Source organism: Orbicella franksi, chromosome 3 (assembly GCF_964199315.1).
Source record: "Orbicella franksi chromosome 3, jaOrbFran1.1, whole genome shotgun sequence".
Classification (NCBI taxonomy): domain Eukaryota; kingdom Metazoa; phylum Cnidaria; class Anthozoa; order Scleractinia; family Merulinidae; genus Orbicella; species Orbicella franksi.
The window spans coordinates 20,047,501-20,068,449 of record NC_138147.1 but is presented as its reverse complement, the minus strand read 5'-3'; the positions used below and the strand labels follow the sequence as shown (position 1 = coordinate 20,068,449).

At 38.5% G+C, this 20,949-nt stretch overlaps 3 protein-coding genes across 3 annotated transcripts in view; 2 read left to right on the top strand and 1 right to left on the bottom strand.

Moving 5' to 3' along the window:
* LOC145482408 (uncharacterized) overlaps positions 1-20,949 on the top strand; it is a gene marked incomplete at its 5' end in the record, with an annotated part of 215,205 nt that overhangs the window by 69,579 nt on the left and 124,677 nt on the right. The gene's annotated exons all lie outside the window — the stretch shown is intronic.
* LOC145482621 (uncharacterized) overlaps positions 1-20,949 on the top strand; it is a 148,008-nt gene that overhangs the window by 126,541 nt on the left and 518 nt on the right. Inside the window, exon 2 of the mRNA XM_081461229.1 lies at positions 19,872-20,949. This exon is cut by the window's right edge and continues 518 nt beyond it. Within this exon, the coding sequence (XP_081317355.1) occupies positions 20,388-20,949 (562 nt within the window). The 5' untranslated portion in view covers positions 19,872-20,387. The remainder of the gene's footprint in view (positions 1-19,871) is intronic.
* On the bottom strand, positions 15,517-17,347 carry LOC145483109 (uncharacterized). Its single transcript, XM_081461714.1, has one exon. It carries the CDS (start codon positions 17,273-17,275, stop codon positions 16,697-16,699), a length of 579 nt encoding a protein of 192 aa, XP_081317840.1. The 5' UTR covers positions 17,276-17,347; the 3' UTR covers positions 15,517-16,696.

The window sequence follows — 20,949 nt, the reverse complement described above, 5'->3', positions numbered from 1 at the left end:
GCCAGAACCAGACTGCCCACAGCCACAAGCCTCCTTTATCCGAAAGTTCCTGAGAGTGTCCCTGAGAAGTTAAAGTTAAAACGGCATAAAGTGAAATGGTATCATGATCGTTCCACCCGTACTTTACCAGAGCTAGAAATAGGACAAGAAGTGTGAGTTGCACCATTACAGAAGAACGAAACTTGGAAACAAGGCACCTGCCTGGAGAAATTGTCAGACAGATCCTATCTGGTCAAACCTGAAGGAAACAGCCAAGCAGTTTGTTGAAATTGAGAGTTCCTTAAACCATCTGAGAAACCAGCAGTTCCTACCTCTGACTCAGTTTCTCACAAACCAGTTTCAGAACCAGTTCCAGTGGAGGAAAGTCAGCCCTTGAGCAATGGTACGCAGTCGGTATTTCCTGAAGAAAAACAGACCATTGCAAAGACTAGAACGAGAGTAGTAGAGTTGCCCTCAAGATTCAAAGACTATGTCACTTAGTTTTTAGTTAAAAAAAACAACAAAGGAACTGAAACTATAGCTAGTTCTATAAAGTTAAGAACTCTGCACACAAAGAGACATTGATTTCTAAGACTGTTTACCATGGTTTTGTATAAGTTTTTTTATTTTTATTATCCAAAGTTAGTTTTCATTTTGTTGTTAGCCTTCGTTCAGTTTTCAAATGAGGGGAGATGTTACAATATGTAGTCTAGCGTGATATCGTGACATGTAGTTTGTCACGCGTTCCAGTTGTTAGTTGTACTACCATGTTTGGTCAATAAAGACTGCTGCTTGTTCATGGACTAATGGCATCCATATGTTGAAACAGCTTCCAACAATAACATGTTGGCAAGAATTTCTGCTGCAGTTTGAAATGCACTTAGAAATTCTCAGCAACAAGTACGTGTCAAGGCAGATAGCTGACGGTGTGTTGTTTTCCAAAATGTTGAAATGTCTTGTCAGGGATGGATGCCTGCTAGGCGTACAAATGAACTCGATGTTTGTCGCACTGTATTCGTTTGGGATATATTTTCATGACTTTTAGTTGGTGTGGATGTATTTTCATAGCCTTGAATATTACTCTTTAATTGGGAGATTGTGATAATTGTTCTTTGTGATATTGAAAGAATGTAATTACTTTTAGGATGAAGAGAAATTACTTTCTGTTGAACAATCACCAGCCAGCATTCAGCTCCCATCTTCCTTTTATCACTCCTCAAGGCCAAGTTGTGAAAGGAAGGTGGAAAATTCTCGATGGTATCTCCAAGCACCTAAGCGAATGCGAGATTCTTCAACAAGAAAAGTAGAAGGGAAATCGAAAATTGTCACCAAAGATGTAGTGTGCATTCCGTATGAGGAAGGTGATATATTTGCCATTCCACAAGGAGGGCGAAGGGCTCAATTGGCAGAGATAGGTGTGATTGGCAAAGTGAGCCTGAATACTACCTGGGACAAGAGAACAGTTGCAAAAGAAATCTCAAGTATTTTTAGGGAAGCTTTTAAGTTGGGAGACAACAAAGAAATGCCCTTTCAATACATAAGGTAAGATATTAAGCTTATGACTCACATCTGAGTGCGGTCATGTAAGCTCGTTGCATTTTCAGTCGGGAGTAAGACTTAAAAAGGCCATGAAACTTCAAACTTTTTACAGTGTCAACATGACCATATCTGAATTAAAGCTGGCTGGGCGGGGATTTCTAACACAACTTTAGAATGAAAACTACTAACAAGGCTTTTACTTATTTCATTAGTTATCAAAATTTGTTATGAATCTACCAGCACAGTTCTCATAAATCCTGCAATCTGATTGCCTATGCAACACACAGTCATCATACATCCTGCAATCTGACTGGCTAGGCATCACGCTTGCCATAAGGTGTTTGTCAAACACAGCTAGTCTTATACTTTAAATTGATCTTAGTGTAATTATGCTAAAACAATGAGATTATCATTATCTGGAGACCATAATCTAACTGTTAAGTAGAGTATGAAGTGCTAAGTAATTTTGTTTCAACCACTTCATCCCATTTAACTAAAAGAGATTATTTAAGCTTATGGTAACTTAAATCCAAGTGGTAATTAGCTGTATGAATTGTCTCTTTTTGGTGGTTTAAACACTCTACCTGGGGCAAAAAAGCTAAAGATGCCTAATCTTTCAACATCATTTCAGTGGATTGCTCCTGGGGTACTTTCATTAGAGTCACAGGGAGCACTTTATATTATGACTCACCTTCCAGTCCCTAGGAGGAACCTGGAGTGATTGGACATATCTCTATTGAGAGTGATGATGGAAATAGTGATATTGATGATAGTGAGGTAAGTAGCAAGTGTATTTGACTTCCTCATTGTTAAAATAGTTGCTTTCGTTTTTGTCACCGTTATTATTTTTCATCCCCTGAATTAATTTACAAGTAGACAAACCTAGAAGGGATCTGGGTCATCCAACTTACTTTTCCAAGTACCTTCTAAGTACCCCAGTTTCTACTTTAAACAATGTAGTTGTTTTGTAATTCTCTGCTACCCCTGACTACTCACTCTTGTACATTTGACAAGTTTCTGCCTTATTATAAATGTTTTCCTCCTTGGTAGTGTAAGAAAAAACTAAAATGTAATTCACATCTACCCCATTCATTTGTTTATTTGTCATCGTAGCAAGTGGCTATAACCTTATCAAGTTGAAATTCCATTAATTTGTTGCTTTGTTTTTGTCTGTAATTCCCTGAGATTAATGCAACAGCCTGTTTAAGTACAATGCATGTTATCTTCAACCAAGAGAGGACGAGCTATGAGTGAATCCCACATATATGGTGTTCTTCTGATGAAAATTTAGTTTGGTGTTTATTTCAATGATGACACCTCATTGGTCAGTTAGATTGTGTAGTAGTGAAGACAACAAATAGAAATAGCCTTTACAGCATGGGTGCAATCTAATAATAGATTTCAAATAAAATTTCTTGTGGCACAGGGAATTAACTCATTGAAATTTGTCAAATTTTATCATTAGGGCTTATGCAAAGTGATCTCAAGACATTAAAAATTTATTATCATCATCGTTGCAAATCTGCCTGGTATTTTAAGAGTCCCTGTCCATAAATATGGAAAATAACTCGGCAAGGGTTGAAAATTCGATTTCACTCATATTTTTACGGTAGATAGGCTAGGGCATGACAAAAACTACTAGATTGTTTTTAGGCAAAATATCCTTTTATTTCAAAGAAATATGAAAATTATCAAATTCCGTTAAAATCGTCATTTGATGCACCATTTTATTAAACAAGTTTGAGAGCCTCACACGCAAAACCACATCATTCTTCTGTCTTTAAAAAAATCAAATATTTTTGTACAATGTTTAAATGTGTACTGGGTTGATTTTAGGGAATGTTGCGTTGTCTTTTTGGTTGCAAAATAATTAAATTTCGAAGACATGTATTTCATTCACTTCAAAGTACTTCATAAAAATAATTGATTTTCACCATGTGCGAAACCTTCAAATGGATGAAGCCTCTAGTGGTTGAATCATAGAAGGATGGTCTACAGATTCCTGTAAAAATTTCTTTGGGCAAATGATTGTGAGCGACGCGAGAGCTTTTCAAAGTACGTTAAAAATGCAGATATTTGACCATCTGTCGTCAAATTTCAATTTACGGGTTAGACATATATTTTAGCATGCGCCACATGTCTTGAGCTATATTAAGTTGAAATAGACACAGAGCTGATAATTTCCAAATATTCTCACCTTATTTCCTGTAAAAGGCAGGTCCAAAATCCGATTTGATGTGTTTCTGTCACCATTTGTCGCACAAAAAGCAGAAGTTTGCTTTTGTTTACATAACGTCCGATATACATCACCAACTGTCAACTTATTTAATGGTCGAATACCATGAATCTATGACCCTCTTTTGACACATATGATCACCACTGCATCTAAGTCAAAAAACGGCTAAGTGATTTGTAGATAGTTGCTTGCTTTGCACTACACCAAAATATTATGTTTGATCATTGTTTGATCTATCGCCTCTTGAATCCTTGCTTACAGCGGTTCCTTGTTTGTTCGTCACGCAATGCTGTCATCCCATTTTAGGGGTAGGGGTAGGACAATTTCTATCCTAATACGTAAGGCTCTGTAAGGCTTGGAACCACAGGGAGCACATAATCTTGTTGAGTAGGAAGAGATTAAATTAAGCAATGAAAAGAATGAATAGTTGACCATTGCCCGTGTTGTCATCATTTACTAGACCACCGCTACCTACATGCCCTGCGTAAATACTGTAACGCTAAACTCGTATCTAGGTCTTTTCGCACTGTGCAATTATTTTTGGTTTACATATAATACAGTGGGCTATCCTCGGGGAAATGGTAGGTGGTCGCTTAATTGGGGTTGGCCGCTTAAGTGTCATTGCCTGAGAAAGTGTTCCAGGGGCCAAAAGTTGTGGCCAACCGATTTGGCTGAAACTTGGCACAGAAGTTGGGTGCAATGAGATATTTCAAAAGCCAATTTGGCTCACTTCTCTGACTTTTAGTTTTGGAGTTTCAGGGGGGTCTCATTTTTTGCCCTTTGAGCACCAAAAACCCAGCCTTCCAGGGGATATTTTGAAAGTGCCATAAAACCCAATTGGTAAACTGTGCTTCCAAATGAATTTGACCATGAACTCTGCTATAATAGAGCTTTCATTTCATACATGTAAATTTGTCCTTGAGATATTGGACAGAGAGGAGCCTTGGGCTAGAGTTTGGCAAAAATTGATGTCAAAATTACAACCCAAAATTGCCATTTTTCAAAAAATCGCTGTATCTACCTGCCTTCTTGCATAACTTCTGTACCTATACCATTATTTACTTTAGTGACCCAGTTATCAAAATCAGTTGAGAAAAATTTGGCTTATCAAAGTTTGTTGAATTTTTGCCGCAAACACTCCATGCCCCTCTAAGGCCATTCAAAATGGAATTTTGAGCATAATTCATGCCATAAACAAACCAAACTGCTGACATGAAACCCTTATTCTGTATTTGGTGAGTGAAAATGAATTGCTAAAGCCAAATCAGTTTCATTGTTCAGAAATACTGTGATTCTTACCTTACAATTGCTCCTAAAAGGCCTTTGATTAGCACAACAAACACCCTGATTTAGCAAAACAAGGGTTAATGTTTTCTTTCAAAACTGAGTACCCATCAAACAACACAAATGATGAAGGCCTTACCTAATTTTTGAAGGATGCTTGAATTTTTCACTGATTTATATTCAGTTTCAAGTCATAATTCTTTTTCATTTCTCCAAGCATGGAAAATCTCCATATTTTGTCAGGCCTGATTTTTTATGATTACAAGATAAAGTTAGCTTCACAAAAACGTTCGTTAGCATATAATCTATGTCTGTTAACAGCCTGCATAGTTCTTGTAAATACCCACCAGTAAAGGAGCATGACCATGCATACATAGATATATTACAAACATAAAAGCTGCAGTTTATAGCAGTGTTGATGTGACCCGTTATTTCAGAGTTCTTTAGAGCCGAGTAAATGAAACCATCCGTCAAGAAGGAATGCACAGTTGGGTGAGCTAGAAAGTAAAACAAAAAGCTTTTGTTGCAAATACAATAACCAAACGAGGCCTTGCATTGAGCTGATGTATCAACTGGCCCGCCATTTTGGACATAGGAGAGAGTGGGGACTGGACCGAGTTCCCATTCTTTTTCGGTTTCGCGGGTATGTTTTGTTGGGTGTAAGAAATTCGAGGGTAATTTCACGATGGCACTTTGTTCCTTTGGAGGGGTAAGTGATCAGTGCGGTGCCACATCATGGGCTGCGCACAAAACAGGAATGGTTCTTTTGTTGTCCTGCAAGATAGACATGACTGAATGGTTGAAGGACAAGTACAAGGGGCCAGGTGCGTCCGGGGTAAGAGGAAGACCTGGTCATACCAAAGCTACAGGTGATTGAAAATATCAGTTAGGGATCATACATGCAAACAAATGGCTTTTATCGCGATTCAGTGGACTCTTTTTATTGAACAGAGACCACGATATTTTACGATTTTGTTGTCTCAAATTGTTTGTTTGTGATGAAGATTTCCCAAAGTAATTTACTTGGTTCTTGCAAAGAGAAACTAACATTCAACACATTGTTCATAGAAAGGGCAAAAAGGTTGACTAAAGTCCTAACTTTGAAAGGTAAAAGTACAGTTATTTTATCGCAGCAATCTCGTGAACCAAAAACAGCGATAAGAATAACTTGAACGCTGCTTTTCGTCTGCTCGCTGTTTGTTTACATTCAGCCTTACCTGTGCAGACGCTTATCACGCAGTCACAATTCAAGCTTGAAACTCTACTGTTTTCCTATATTTGCTGGTTTCGTTGAAGAAAAATCTTTGCAAACATGCTGCCTTGAAGCTTTTCGATGAAGTTGACATTTTAAGCGAGAAATTTCCTTGATTCACGGATAAAATTCTTGGTTACAAAAATTATTTGGATACATTTTTTAATTGCTTAAAATTAGATATTTTAGTATGTAAATGGAGGTGGCATAATTTTAGGAATCTTATACCCAGTTGGAAACCTATCTCAGATTTATCGTTGTATTCTGAAGGTCAATTAATTGATTAAACATTTTGTTTTCTACAAAAATACATGAATCGCAATAAAAAAATACATTCGATTTTGAGACGGTATTATGAATTCATAATGACACCATGGTAGAGAATGTTTTCCCGCATATGGACTCTCTGTTTCGCATCGTTATGAAGTCCTAATATTGTCTCAAAATCTATGATTCTCAATCGTTCTGGAAAAGCAATTGACCAGGTGGATGTTGTAAGGATGACCGTGTGCCCAAAGCATAGGTTTCAACTTACTACGCTTTATAAAGCAAAGCTAATAGATAGAGATTTTTTAATGGATGATTGATGCATGAGTCTTATCTGGCATCATAACATACCACAGGACACCCACCTTTTTAGGAAAGCCCTTTGAAGTTTCAGTTCATAGAAAAACAGCTTACAACCCCAGGTTAAAACACTGTTATTTTCCAAGCAGAGCTGATTGTTCTTTATCGAGCAAAATATGTTTGGTTGTTGTTGATTTTTTTACTTGCGGGCGCTCAATGAATTTCATCTCTTCCCTAGTGACGCTAGTACATCACTCACCTAACACTTTCTTTACTCAAACTTTTCCCTAGGAAGTAGATTTCTGGTTTTCTATGCGGGTGTGACAGGGGGGTGGGGTAGTGGGTGGGGAGGGAACACCTGCTATTAGGTATTAGGACTCAAAAGTGACATTAAGCACCATTCACTACCCGTCTTTAAAAGCAGAAAATTGTCACAAACTCTGAGTGTCAAGGAAAACAAACCGCCCGATCATGAACACTCAATGCATTGTATACTTATTTCAATGTGATTTGTGTGATGCAAATTATGTCAGGTTAACTGCCTGACACTTACATCAATGCATAAGTGACCACTGCAGTATTCAGTCATTGGGAAACACCTTGAAACACAGCATGGCAACAACAGAACAAAGACTGACCACCTTTTCAAAGTTCTGAGGAAATGTAACAGCAAGTTTAATTGCTTAGTCTACGAGATGTTGTATGTAAACGACATCAAGCCCTCTCTTAACATGCAAGTTGAATCCATTCACACCAAACTGTTTATGAAACACTTTCATACATTTTTTGCCTCATTGTGTTTCTTACCTTGGGAATTATACCCATAAGACCCGCAAATATTTATGTATTGTTTCATATTTTACATATTCATATTACACCTTAGTCCTGAGGAGACTTTCTAGCATGTGCAACACATGAAATTGGAAAGAAATTTTTCCCTGCTGGTGTCCCTGTAGATTCTATGCTGCATGATCATGATGGTTTTTTCTTGTATTTGGGCAAATTGTAGCAGTGAGCCTTGTCCAAAGAGGACTTACTCCTCGCTTTCTAACTGAGGGCTCATTTCAGTTGCTGGTCAGTCCCAATATTGGTCTGAATGAATTGAAGGAAGACTTCCACTTGACCCCTGATGAATAAGCATTGTTAGGAAGTATCAGAGAAGATCCAGCGTGCCATCAGGACACCATTTTCAAGCATGGATACACAGGCGTCATTGATGGACATCATATAAAATTAATGACATAAGTGGTACAGTAATGGTTAGTCTCCTCAGTAGAAGGTCCTTGTTTCTAAAAGAGTTTGGAAAAAGACTTGAGCTCTTTGGTTTAGTGAGCCTAGTGAAGGGCAATGCCGATCTTTGTAAGCAGCTTTCTGTGAAAGATACTAATGCAAACACTGTTGATGCAAATAACATAGTTTCAGTGTTGAAGCTCTGCATTCATAAGATGGAACCTCTAGGAGAATAACTGAGGAAGCGGTAATTGATAATTGTCAAGATTTTCTAATGAGGCTTGAGGATGAAAACATGATTGGGTACTCTGAAGTGCTGGCTTGGAATGCTGAACACAAATTCAGGATAGAGAACCACCAGAAACACACCAGTCAGAGGCAGAGGAAGGCCTAGAGAAGTTTCATTCTGCAGTGCTTACACTGGTAGGTGTGTTTGAATGGCTCACTGGTCAGCAGCATAGGCCAGTTAATGGTGATGATCTTGCCATAACTGTTCTGTTTGATCACATATGTGTGCAGAGAAACCAACTTCATGGGGATCTTTCCCTGTTGTCTCCACCTGTGGGAAAACTGTAACATTTCCAGTCAATCATATGGAAAAGGCTGAATATTTTCCATACATCTTTCTACTGGCATATTATGATTGCCAGGCTTTTGGGAAACGATGACTGCACAGCTGACAGTAACATTGGTCTTATGTGTAGTGTTATGTGCCCTTGAAGATGAAGCTGGCTTAGACCTGAATTCACAATGCATCATAATTCGCAAAACATTGCCAGTTTTTTTAATGATGGCATTTCATTTTATCTTGAATCTTAATGCCGATTAAAGTTCTAGACTCACCACAGGCATAGGTGGTGAGAGGTTTGCTTTTATCAGGTATTGCTGGTAAGGCTGCAAGTCTAAAGACGATGGCAAACTTTGAGAAGGAACACTAGAGTGATAGTGTTTAATGAGGCACTTGAGGAAAGTTATCACCTCTTCAGTAGGAGCAGCAGTCAATCAATCAATCAATTAATCATCTTGTATCCACTCATAGATGGTCTATGAGCTAAAACATTAGTACAAAATGCGCTTTACCAAGGCGAAAGACACTGGCTACAATTGAAAAATCAGAGAGGTTTCAAAACCTCTGTACTTTGCCCAAATAAACTTACCAAAAGACCCCTCCCCATTCCTCGCATTTGTAAGGTGACCTAAAAACCCTTACGAAGTTATGTTAGCCCTGAGCTTATCATAAGTTACAACTTACACCAGAAACAAATTATCCAACGCTAGGAGACGACTCATCTAAATGTGACGACTAATCAGTCTGAAATGAATAGTTTCATTTAGATATAAATTCTCCCATTACTGGGATCTTACAATTATAGACCTTCTTATCTAACTAGATGAGAGCAAACATTCTGTCGTCTGATGTTCATCAGCTGTTCTTTGAGCTGTTGGTTTTCTTTTCGAAGTGCTTGGTTTTCTTTGTAAAGAGCATGGTCAGCATTTTTTTTGTCGGATGTGAGATTCGACATCTGCTCAAATTCCACATACAAAAGAGCTGCCATGGAGGACCTCCACAGATCATAGCTAGCACTCTCATTGATGGCTGAGGAGTGAGGCATTCCACACGGTGTTGTTAGCAATACTGCTGTAGAAGGTGGTATGGCATGGAAGTGGCATGGAAGTGTCTTTGGCAATGGCTTCATAGGAAGGTCAAGGGGGGAGTCTTCTCTTTCCCCAACATTGTGTTGCACTCTTCCTGGAGACCTCTCTCCAGCCTGGTATTGACATGGGCATTAAGTGATGGCGTTTTCTTGCTGCCTGTTGTTGAGTCATGCCACTGATGTTTGCAAAACAGTGACAACAAGAGGGGTTGCGATTTCAGAACTCATCTCTCAGGCCTGCATTTGAATGGAGCCCTGCATAGTTGACAGAAAAGAACTTAGAAAGTTCTTGCTAACGGCCATGAATGTCTGCATTTCCTCCATTGCTTTGACGGATGATTCTTCCCAAGCTTTTACCGCCTTATTTTGGGTCTGTGCCACTGACTTTATTTCAATAGTGCCTACGTTCTGATCTCATTCCAAAAGAGGGGTTGCTTTTTGTTGTTTTGGTCTTTTGTTTTGTTGTTGTGCCATCAGTTGTACTTTTTCACTTTACAGGTCTTCACCATACACAGCATGAAAAGTCATCATTTACACAACTTTACGCAACATTTATGCGGATGTGTAAAGTTGGTGTAATGAGACTTCTTTAAGCCGCCTTTAAACTTGTAGTAAAGCTGGTGTAAAGTTGAAATTTATGCCGCCTTTATACATTCGTGTAAAGTAAGGGGAGAGGCACTGTTAAGCCAAATTTAAACTTGGCATGACAGTTTAATGTCAACTTTATGCTTAGAGTTTGCGTGTTAAGCGACAGTAGACACGGTAGTTCTTTATGCCAAATTTACGCCTGGTGTAAAGACAGTTTAATCCCAACTTTATGCTTAAAATAATGTGTGTGGGTAAAGCAACACTAAAGACACGGTACTTCTTCAAAATGATTTATTTTTTAAGAAATCCTGCTTGCATGAGCTTCTGGGTTACTGAATACAGTAACATTATGTAAAAAGACAACATTGTGAACCTCTTGTCATGGTCACTTAAAAATATATATATACTTAATCAATAAGAAGTACAAGCCTTATTCAAAACCAACAACCACTCTGCTCTATGTCCACAGCAAATCTAACCACCCCTCATGCACAATAAAGAACATTCCTGAGGCAATTAACAAAAGATTATCTGAAATCTCATCAGATGAGGAAGCCTTTAAAGAGGCAGCACCACCCTACCAAGAAGCATTGTAGAAAAGTGGTAATTCATGCACCCTTAAATTCACCCCACCACAACAGCAGTCACCAGAAGCAGCCACCAAAAAGAGAAAGAGGCAGAGGAATATAATATGGTTCAACCCTACATTTAGTAAAAATGTGCAAACTAACATAGGAAGAGAATTTCTAAATTTGATTGAGAACTGCTTCCCACTGAACCATAAATTAAGAAAACTTTTCAACAAAAATAATCTTGAGCTGAGTTACAGTTGTTCACCCAACATTAAAAAGATCATTGATGGACACAACAAAACCAACCTGAGACAGAACATGCCACCTGAAGAAAAAACACCCCCAAAACCCTGCAACTGCAGAGAGCCAAACAAATGTCCTTTAAAAGGACAATGCTTTGTAAAGGAAGTAGTATACCAAGCCACCATCAACACTGCTGAAAGCACAAAGGCACACATCGGCCTCACTGCCAGGGAGTTCAAGACGAGATGGCCAAATCACCAAATATCATTCAAACAAAAGAGCAAACAAAATTACCCCGAACTAAGCAAACATCTTTGGCAGCTTAAAGGTCAAAAGAAAGACTCTGCAATCCCCTGGAAAATTCCAGCCAAGGCCAAATCTTATACTAATCTTACTAATCGATGTAACCTATGTAATACCGAGAAATTCTATATTTTATATAAATCAGACCTGGCAACGCTTAAGAAGGATAATGAGCTTGTATCAACTTGCACGCACAAGCGAAAGTTTCTCCTTAAATTCAATCACATCCTTAAGGACCAATCATAAGCTTACAAATGTGCATTACTATTATTCTTTAAGTTTGAATTTTGTATTGACCATGTTGCTGATGTATATAAACCCTAGCGACGCTACAGTTTATATGGAATTTAACTGATGAGTGGACCAACTTTTTGTTGGTCTGGGAAACAGAACTGTATTAAAGTCCATACGAAACGACTTTGAGGGGAAAAACATTGTTTTTTTTTTACAACACTAATTCTATTTACATTATATTGCTCTAATTATTTACACTATTTAGATTACAATAACTAAACGACTTACATTACTAACAAATACAGTTACACGACTTACACAATTAAGAAATACAGTGACGACAAGGGGCAAAGGAAAAAAAAACTGAGAAGAAAAATAGCTAGTTATCATTACAGCTTGAGGTTGTAGTACAGAAACATAAAAAACAGACCAAAGGCATGTGGTACATTAAAAGTAAAATGAGTTATGCATCTGACAGGAGATTAGAAATAGCTTAATGGGTAGGAGATAGATAACCCTACAGAAAATATAATCTAAAATATTAATTAAATCCTCATGTATCCTGTAAGAGGTTTCCATTTCTTCGTGTCTCCACTTTTTGTTTCTATCTCATACTGTAATTTTAGTGTGCATGTGAAAAGCGTAAGATTTGGATGATCATTTTTTGTTTTAGCGAGCCATATGTGATATCGTGCTAAGAGAAAGCAGTAATTTATAAGAAGCGCAAATTGAGAGATATCTGGCCTCAGACCCAAAGCAGTAATATTTGTCAAAGCATAATCTCTAGGAAGTAAATTTAAGTTTTTCAGCCATTCAGTAAGTTTATTCCAAAAGTGAGATGTTTGACGGCATGACCAAAAAAGATGAATTATTGACTCAGAGGAGGTGTGACAAAAACTGCACTTTTCATCGCCCTGTAGACCTATTCTAAATAAAAAGTTATTGGTTGGTACACGTCTATGTAAGAATTTAAACTGAAACTCTATCAGCTTAGTGCTCTTTGTGCATTTTTTAGCTAAAAGATAGGCAGCATTCCAATTTATGTTGTCATTTATTGGTAGGCCACAATCCTCTAGCCACTTCTTTTGACTTGACACTGGGGTTAAACTCTTGTTACTAATCAGTTATTTATATATTATTGTAGTTGCTTTTTTGACCTGCAAAATTTTTGTTGTAAGTGGCTCATATTCGTGGTCGGTGTTCTGTAAATCTTGAAAATTAGAATCAGTCCGAAGAGACTTTACAGCCGATATTAATCCGTAGAAGCTGAGAGGGCGAGGGTCTATTTCATACTTAAAGCGGAAATCATTTAACGAGAGAAAGTTGTTGTCCGGTCCTAAAAGATGTTTCACCCGAGTTATTCCCTTGGTGAACCAATTTTTAAAAAAAACTGTTTTGTTGGCTATCTTTATTAGGGAGTTATGCCAAAGTTGTTGATCCAGAAAGTGATCTTTCGATGTTATTTCAGGTTCAAAGTTAACTTCCGCCCAGATTCCTAATAGTTCTTTTAAAAAGGCATCCGAAGTTGTTATTGTCGATAAGGTGTCTCTAACGTTGAGGTTGTAGGAAAAAAAAGTTTTGACAGCCATATTTTTTTAGGGTTATATCAAAAAAGATTTTCCATTTTCCCTTATTGTTGTTATCTAAATATCTTTTAATCCATGTGGTTTTGAGAGATTTATTGAAGGAACTAATATCAATCATTTTTAGGCCACCACCACCGAAATCATTGATCATTACCTTCCGTTTTATCTTGTCGCCTTTACCATTCCATAGAAAAGTGTAGAGTAAATCATTTATTTCTTTTAAAACCCTGTAGTTTGAGCGAAGAGGCAAGAGTAGATAAACCAATTGGGAGACCACTAGTGATTTGATAACAGTGATTTTCCCTAACAATGTGAGTCGGCGGTATTTCCAGCATCTCAGGATTTCTTTCACTTTTTCAAGTTTCTCATTGTAGTTTAAAGAGGCAGATAGTTCGGGATCTGTTGAAATCCATAGACCTAGGGATTTTACTTTGTCTTTTGGCCATTTAAGCTCTTTTCCTGATAACAGAATTTTATCACTTCCAATACTTGCGCCAATCCATAGAGCTTCCGTTTTCTTATCATTGAGTCTGAGGCCAGAGACTTTGCTGAAATCGTCAAGCATTGCAAGGGATGAAAGGAGAGATTCACGTGACCCGTCTAATATAAGTGTTGTGTCATCGGCATACTGACTTAACTTAATTTCCACATTATTTACAGAGATTCCCTTTATATTAGTATTTTTCCTAATTGCCGTGGCCAGCACCTCTGCCGATAGGATAAATAAATAAGGTGAGAGCGGGCAGCCTTGCCTAACACCTCTTTGAATTTCAAAAAAATTACTTGCCCATCCATTATTCAGAATACAGCTTTCAGTATGACTATACAGGGTTTTCACCCAGTTAATTAGCGAAGCACCAAAACCGTAGGATCTTAATGTTCCATGTATGAAGGACCATTCGAGAGAATCAAATGCCTTTTCAAAGTCAATAAAAAGTAACAGGCCCGGGATATTCTTTTCTGTGGCATATTGGATAATAGCGTCAATGAGTCTGATATTTTCGCCTATAAATCTGCCCTTCAAAAATCCTGTTTGATCGTGATTGATAAGGTTTGGAAGTACTAATTTAATTCGGTTTGCAATAGATTTTGCTGCGATTTTGTAATCAGTGTTCAAAAGGGTAATAGGCCTCCAATTTTTGATGAAGTATAGTTCCGCATCTTTTTTTGGAATTAGTTTTATAACCCCTCGTCTTTGTGTTACTGAGAGGCAGCCAGAGTCAAAAGCATAGTTGAGGGCCGAGATTAAAAAAGAAGAAATGTCTTTCCAAAAAACTTTGTAGAATTCGGCGGGAAGTCCATCCGTGCCTGGCGTTTTGTCAGACTCCATCTTCTTCAGGGCTTCGAAACATTCCTTTTGAGTTAAGGGGCCTTCACATAAAGTTTGTTCTTCATTGGTCAAAGAAGTGGAGTTCACTTCAGAGAGAAATGTTGACTGGATGCTGTCGGAGCTTTTTGACGTATAAAGATTTTTATAAAAAGCCGTACATTCAGATAAGATATCTTTGTCTGTGGTGACAAAGTCGGTGTCATTAATTTTTAATTGACTAATTGTTCCTTGTTTACAGTGCCTTTTTTTGAGGCTTAGAAAATATCCGGAGTTCTTTTCGCCCTTGTTGTACCATTGCGACTTTGACCTAATGATAGCGCCTTTGGTTCGATACTCAAAAATGTTTTCTAGCTCTTTCTTTAAGGTAAAAATTCTTTCAGCAACAATATGATATGAGGGGTTACTATTGCTTGCATTGTCTAAATGTTTTTCTAACAAGGCGATTTCACGTTCCAACATTTCTTCGCGTTTCCTTGTTGTCGCGTTTTTGTATGCAGCATAAGATATTGATTTTTCTCGCACCTTTAATTTAATCATGTCCCAAAGCAGAGCTGGGTTCACTGAGGTGTCGTCTTTGTATTGTTTCACAGTACTTTCAATTGTTGTTTTAATTTCTTGGACATATCTCATTTCGGATAAAAGGGACGTGTTCAACTTCCAAAAACCTTTGCCTCTGGGGTTCGAGTGTAAAGCTAGATTCAGAGTAATCATCGAATGATCCGTTTTGAAACCAGGAAAAATATCTGCATGGGTCACATCACATAAAGATGATTCACTTACTAGAAAAAAATCGAGTCGGCAATGTATGACTGGTTGGTTTTGGCGCCAAGTATATCTCCTGGCTTCTGGGTTGAAAAGTCTCCAAATATCAGTCAAACCAAGATTTTCAGAGAAATCTCGAATCACTTTCAAGGCATTTTTGTGTGTTCTGGCAAGGCCACCCCTCTTGTCTTTTTCGACGTCAAGAACTAAGTTAAAGTCCCCACCAATTATGATTTCACCACATTTAAAGTTTGATAAATGATCGAAAAAAACCTGAAAGAAGTTTGGATCGTCTTCATTCGGAGCGTAGATGTTAGCCACAGTCAGACGCTTGCTATCAGCAACGATATCACATATTAAAAAGCGTCCATTCGGATCCGAGAAAACCTTGTGGATCTGGCAATTGAAATTATTATTGAAAAGAATACCAACCCCTGCTTTGTTGCTGCTGCAGCAGCTGAAGAGCGCTTTGTACCCCCATTCACAAGACCATATATCAGTAGTTTCTCGAGAACAATGGACCTCTTGCAGCATATATATAGATTGCTTTTTCACTCTCAGCCAGTTAAACACCTCTTTTCTTTTGGCATTGTTTCCCAATCCCCTGACATTGAGGGAAATTATTTTCAGATCTGTTGTATTGTGAGTAATGAAGGAGGCTGAGTTGACTGTTTTGCATTTTCACAATAAAAGATATCTAAATGACCACATGCCTTTAAACTATTGTTAATTAGATAGATTTTTATGCCCTGGAGACAGTAAAACGAAAACACACACAAAATGAATAAAATTACTAAAGGACTTATGGTGGAGAAATTAGGCAACTTGATTGCTTGCTACAGCAAAAAAGAGAAAAAGCCTGCAACTCTATTAGCCCGTTTAAGTTGCCGACCGCCTCTAATTGGTGAAAAGCATATTGGCAATAACGAAACTGCGAGAAGTTTGAACAATTTACCGGTCAATCTGAACAAAGTTTATTTAGTGTTAATTAAATAGTAAATTTTTGCCCGATCGGCCACAATTTACCTCTGATATACAATTTATCCGGTTGAGATTGGCTGAAGGAGGCAGCAACTCCATTTTTCCTGGCATCCTTAAAAGCTCCCATCTGTACTTTGCGACGGGTAATGATTTCCTGGGGAAGGTCTCGGAACATTTGAAAGTTAGTGCCTTTAAGCCGGTGACCCAGTAAAAAGATCTGTTGACAGTCTTTATATCTAAGGAAACGGGCCAGAATAGGACGCGGATTTCCATCCTTGCTTTTTCCGATGCGATGTACTCGCTGAATTTCTACATTCCTTGCATCCCTATAACCAAGATCACGTTCCAGAAAAGTTCAGAGAACTTCTTCGGTGTCTTCACTAGTGCGGCCGCCTATTTCCGTCGATTCTTCTATGTTTGTGAATTTGATATTCTCCCGGCGAGAGTAGGCTTCTAAGTAAAGATTTTTAGTGTGGATCTCGTCTAACAAATCCCCATTTTTCTGGCATTTTGTCGTGAGCTCTGTTAATTGAGTTTCATAGAGTCGATGCACCTTCTCCATAGCTTCTGTCTTATCCTTGAGTTGTTGTCCAGTAAAGTTGATCCCTTCTTTTAGATCGTCAATATCTTTCTTCGCTGTTGTTTGGAAATCTTCTAGCCTTTGGGTTCGTTTCTCTAAGTTCTCGAGATTGGCTTCAATTTTCTTCACGGCGGATTCTATTGAATCAAGCTTTTCCAGCTTTGCTAAGATTGCTTGTAGAGTTGCACCAACATCTTGTGTCATACTGAGAGCTGTCATTATTTCGTCTTCGTGATGCGTTGGCGAGGAGTATGGCTTCGTTTTTTTGATTTCCGGTGAAAGAGATGATTCGTCGGAAGAGTCTGAGGATATGGTTTTTCTTTTGCTCAAAAACTGACCGAAAAAAACGGCCATTTACCAAAGACAGAGCAGAAAGATCGGCGGGCGGCAGCAACGCACGTCTTTACGTCGCCATTACTCGACCCAGTCCCCATTGTTACATACATCTATGTATAAAAGTCATAAACCTTCTTCCCATATCTTTGAAATAGAACAGCAGGATTAACCAGAAGGATTAAAAAATTGTAAACCTTTCTCTTATTTCAATCAAAAATAGATACTACAATAATCATTGTTTTAATCGCTTTCATCTTAGTCTCTGTAGTAGCCTACTGTACTTTTTTGGATTTTGGGCTTTCTTTTCCAACATTTGTTAATAGTAACATTAAAAAGACAAAGTAACATTTCCGTAATCATTTAATATTAAATGTGACACTCCACATGATTTTGGGTAAAAAGGTGATGACACAGGCATGCGTGTCATGACACAACACGTTATGCATATCACAATGTCACAGATATGTGCATATTTAATAGGTAAAACAAAGACTGTCATTGTAGGCTTTGTTTGGCACGCTGAAGCTTTTGTTTCAAGCAGTGTGCTATAAGTCACACCAAGCGTGTGATATGACACCCTATGCGTGTCATAAGGCACGGGTGCCTTATGACATATGACACTAAAGAAAAACTATAAACGGTCTAGCTTTTTCTGGGGTTTCTTTACTTTCCTTTAAAAGATGGTACACAAGCAAACAGAGCCTCAAAAAGGGCGGAATGCGAACGAATGATTTCAAAAAGAACCTTTTTTTGTGTCGTGTTACATACCAGCACAGAGTGAGATGTATTGAAGCGAATAAACTGCTTCTTCCAGCAGATAGGCTAAGCCTGAGTACTCTTATTTCGAAATTTTACACCCGAATAATATTCATTTTCGATTTATTGAAATTCTTTTTGTCTGTTTAAATAGAGACTAAACAGTCGTGTAGTCCTGCTTTGTAGCACTATAATTCTCAGAAAGCTTGTTTCAAGCTAAGAACAAGTCTCCCCACGATGTTGTGTGTTGTTGTTATAGCTACATAAACAAACTATTGTACTTTGTTCTTAGAAAAGAAACCTTTGTAGCTATCACAGAGCACGGTCACGATGAATATCGGTGTTTAAGTTTAAGTTTGGGAGATTTACAACTCTTACAAAGTGTATCAGAGGTCTACTTTACAGCTCAAGAGAATGATGAAGAAACGGTTGATTCAGACTCTAAAAGCAGCAGTTCAGATAGTTGTGATGACCTTGAGGACATGCAAGACTTGGATTTTGATTTTCTGGAAATACATGCTTCTGAAAAAACGAGAGTAGAGAAATTCTATGCAGAAACGTGCCAAGGCAACTTAGCCGCAGACAAGAAGCCCTGTAGCACAATGCTCAAAATTGATGACTTTGTAGACTGTAGAAATAACTGCAGTGAACTCTCGTCCACTGAACTTGACCTGGTTATATTGGGAGCTATCCAATGTTCGTTGAACTGTCACAAAACCAGCACTTCTGGCAGAACAGAAAAAAATCAACAGTATACAAGAATAGGATACTACAACCACGGCCAAAGAATATGCATGAAAATATTTCTCTTTCTACACTGCCTCCACAGAAATCGTTTCTACAGCCTAGTGAAACATTATTGTAAAAATGGTTTAAGTCTGCGAGTGCATGGGAACAAGAATCGACTGCCAAGTAGTACATCTTCTATCGAGACAGTCAAGCAAGTTGTAAAATTTATTTTGAATACAGCGGAACAAGCCCTCCTTTTGCTGGGATGTGTACCTGGTTTTAAAAGAATCGACGTCAAGCTCCTGCCATCGAATCTTACAAAACATGGCCCCTGGAGAACATATACGGATATCTGCGTAAGCATGGGCAAACCATCCATGGGATATTCTAAATTCTGTGATCTTTGGAGTCAGCTGTGTCCTTTCATTGTCATTATGCGGCCTGCTACCAATTTATGCTGGACTTTTCAGAAAAATAATTGTATTCAAAACAATGTGAACCTACCAGGAAGCGACAAGGCCGAAACAGTGAGAGCACAAGAACAGCACTTAGTCCTTGCAACAGGAGACAGGAACTTTTACAAGAACTGTTGTCGAGAATCAAAAGATGGAATTCAGGAATATTTAAAAATTGTTGATTTTACAGTTGAATGCGAGCTCTGCTCATATGATGGAACAGTTCACTATTCCTATGACTATGCACAGCAGCTGCATTTTCCTGCCAACCCAAATCAACCTGGTCCAATTTAATTTAAAACACTCCAAAAATGTGCTCTTTTTGGTGTTTACTGTGAAGCAATCCACGACAAGTAAACTTCCTCATTGATGAAAGTGTACTGAATGGCAAAGGAGCAAACAGCACCATTTCTTAGGTTCATTACTTTTTCATCGCCACGGACTTGGCGAAACCAAAGCCCAGCTGCATGCAGATAATTGCAGTTTACAGAATAAGAACTCTGCCTTTATATGGTACTACCTGTGGCGAGTGATGAGCGGTCTCCATGATTTTATTAACTATGACTTTTTACTGCCTGGACATACCAAGTTTGCACCTGACTGGTGCTTTGTGCTAGTGAAACAAAAGACGAGACGCACATTTATTTCTTCTTTATTTGACATCGCAAGAACAGTGGAAGATTCTCCCTCACCATTGCTGACGTCACTACGGGACCACAAGAGATTGCGGGAGCAAGCTTGCCTTCAATGTGCAACTTTGTTTGCCAGGACAAGACGTTAGTTGAGTCAAGAATATTTTATCTTCTTTTATAGCGTTTTTAGGCGAGAGCAATCTCTTGGCGCTGTTCTATTTGGTTAATTTTCAGGTGCAATTTCCTGAATTAACACTGCTTGTACGGCTATTTGGAAGCTAACCGCTAATTTTTACGCTACTTCGCAATCGAAGCTGTGTAATGGCGGGAAAAGATTCTGAGGGCAGGTCGCCTGTTGACGAGTCCCTCAAACATGTGGAGGAATCTCCTGAACTCAACCATAACCCTGAATCAAGGGAAAAGGACAAGCCATTAAAAAAGAAGGCTGCAGTTTCTTGTGAGAAGAGGAAAACAGCTTCTCAACCCAGCTCTTCAAAGACGACTTCTGTGGTGAAGAGCAATTTCATTGAAAACATTAAAGCCTGAATCTCCCAGAGCATGGTTGAGGGCTTTCGACACATATCAAAGTCATTGTCTTCGGACATTGCAGAGGTTATCTCGAATGCCGGCAATCCACCTAAACGTTCACATGACAATCGCTTATCTACAAACGACTCGGAGGACGACCAAAGCCCTGCTCGAAAAGTCCCACGAGGCGCGAGTGCCACGGACGAGTCCGTTGACCTCTCTATAGATTCGCTCTTTCCTAAGGGTAGTGAAACGAGCAAGGACAGTGAGAAATCTGAGCAAACTGCCGAAAGCAATTTTTTAGGGTCCATTGCCGCTGAATACGATCTTGATGAGGCATGTTCAAGTGATGTGGACCCAAAACTTGCCAAGATAATAAATAAAATGATCTGGACAAAGTTGTCGGATGATAAGTTGAAAGAAAAACTTTCAAACTGCAGCAGACCTGGGAACTGCGAAAATGTAACAGGGACTAAAGTCAACCCTGACGTCTGGTCTAAAATTAGATCAGGCACGAGGAGTCAAGACCTGAAGCTCCAAAGACTCCAAAACATAATTCAGAAAGTAACGATCCCACTGGTCAAACTTGCAG

Bases quoted from the DNA above. Each gene is read 5' to 3' on its own strand.
- LOC145483109 (XM_081461714.1), bottom strand. From the start codon at position 17,275: ATGGCCGTTTTTTTCGGTCAGTTTTTGAGCAAAAGAAAAACCATATCC.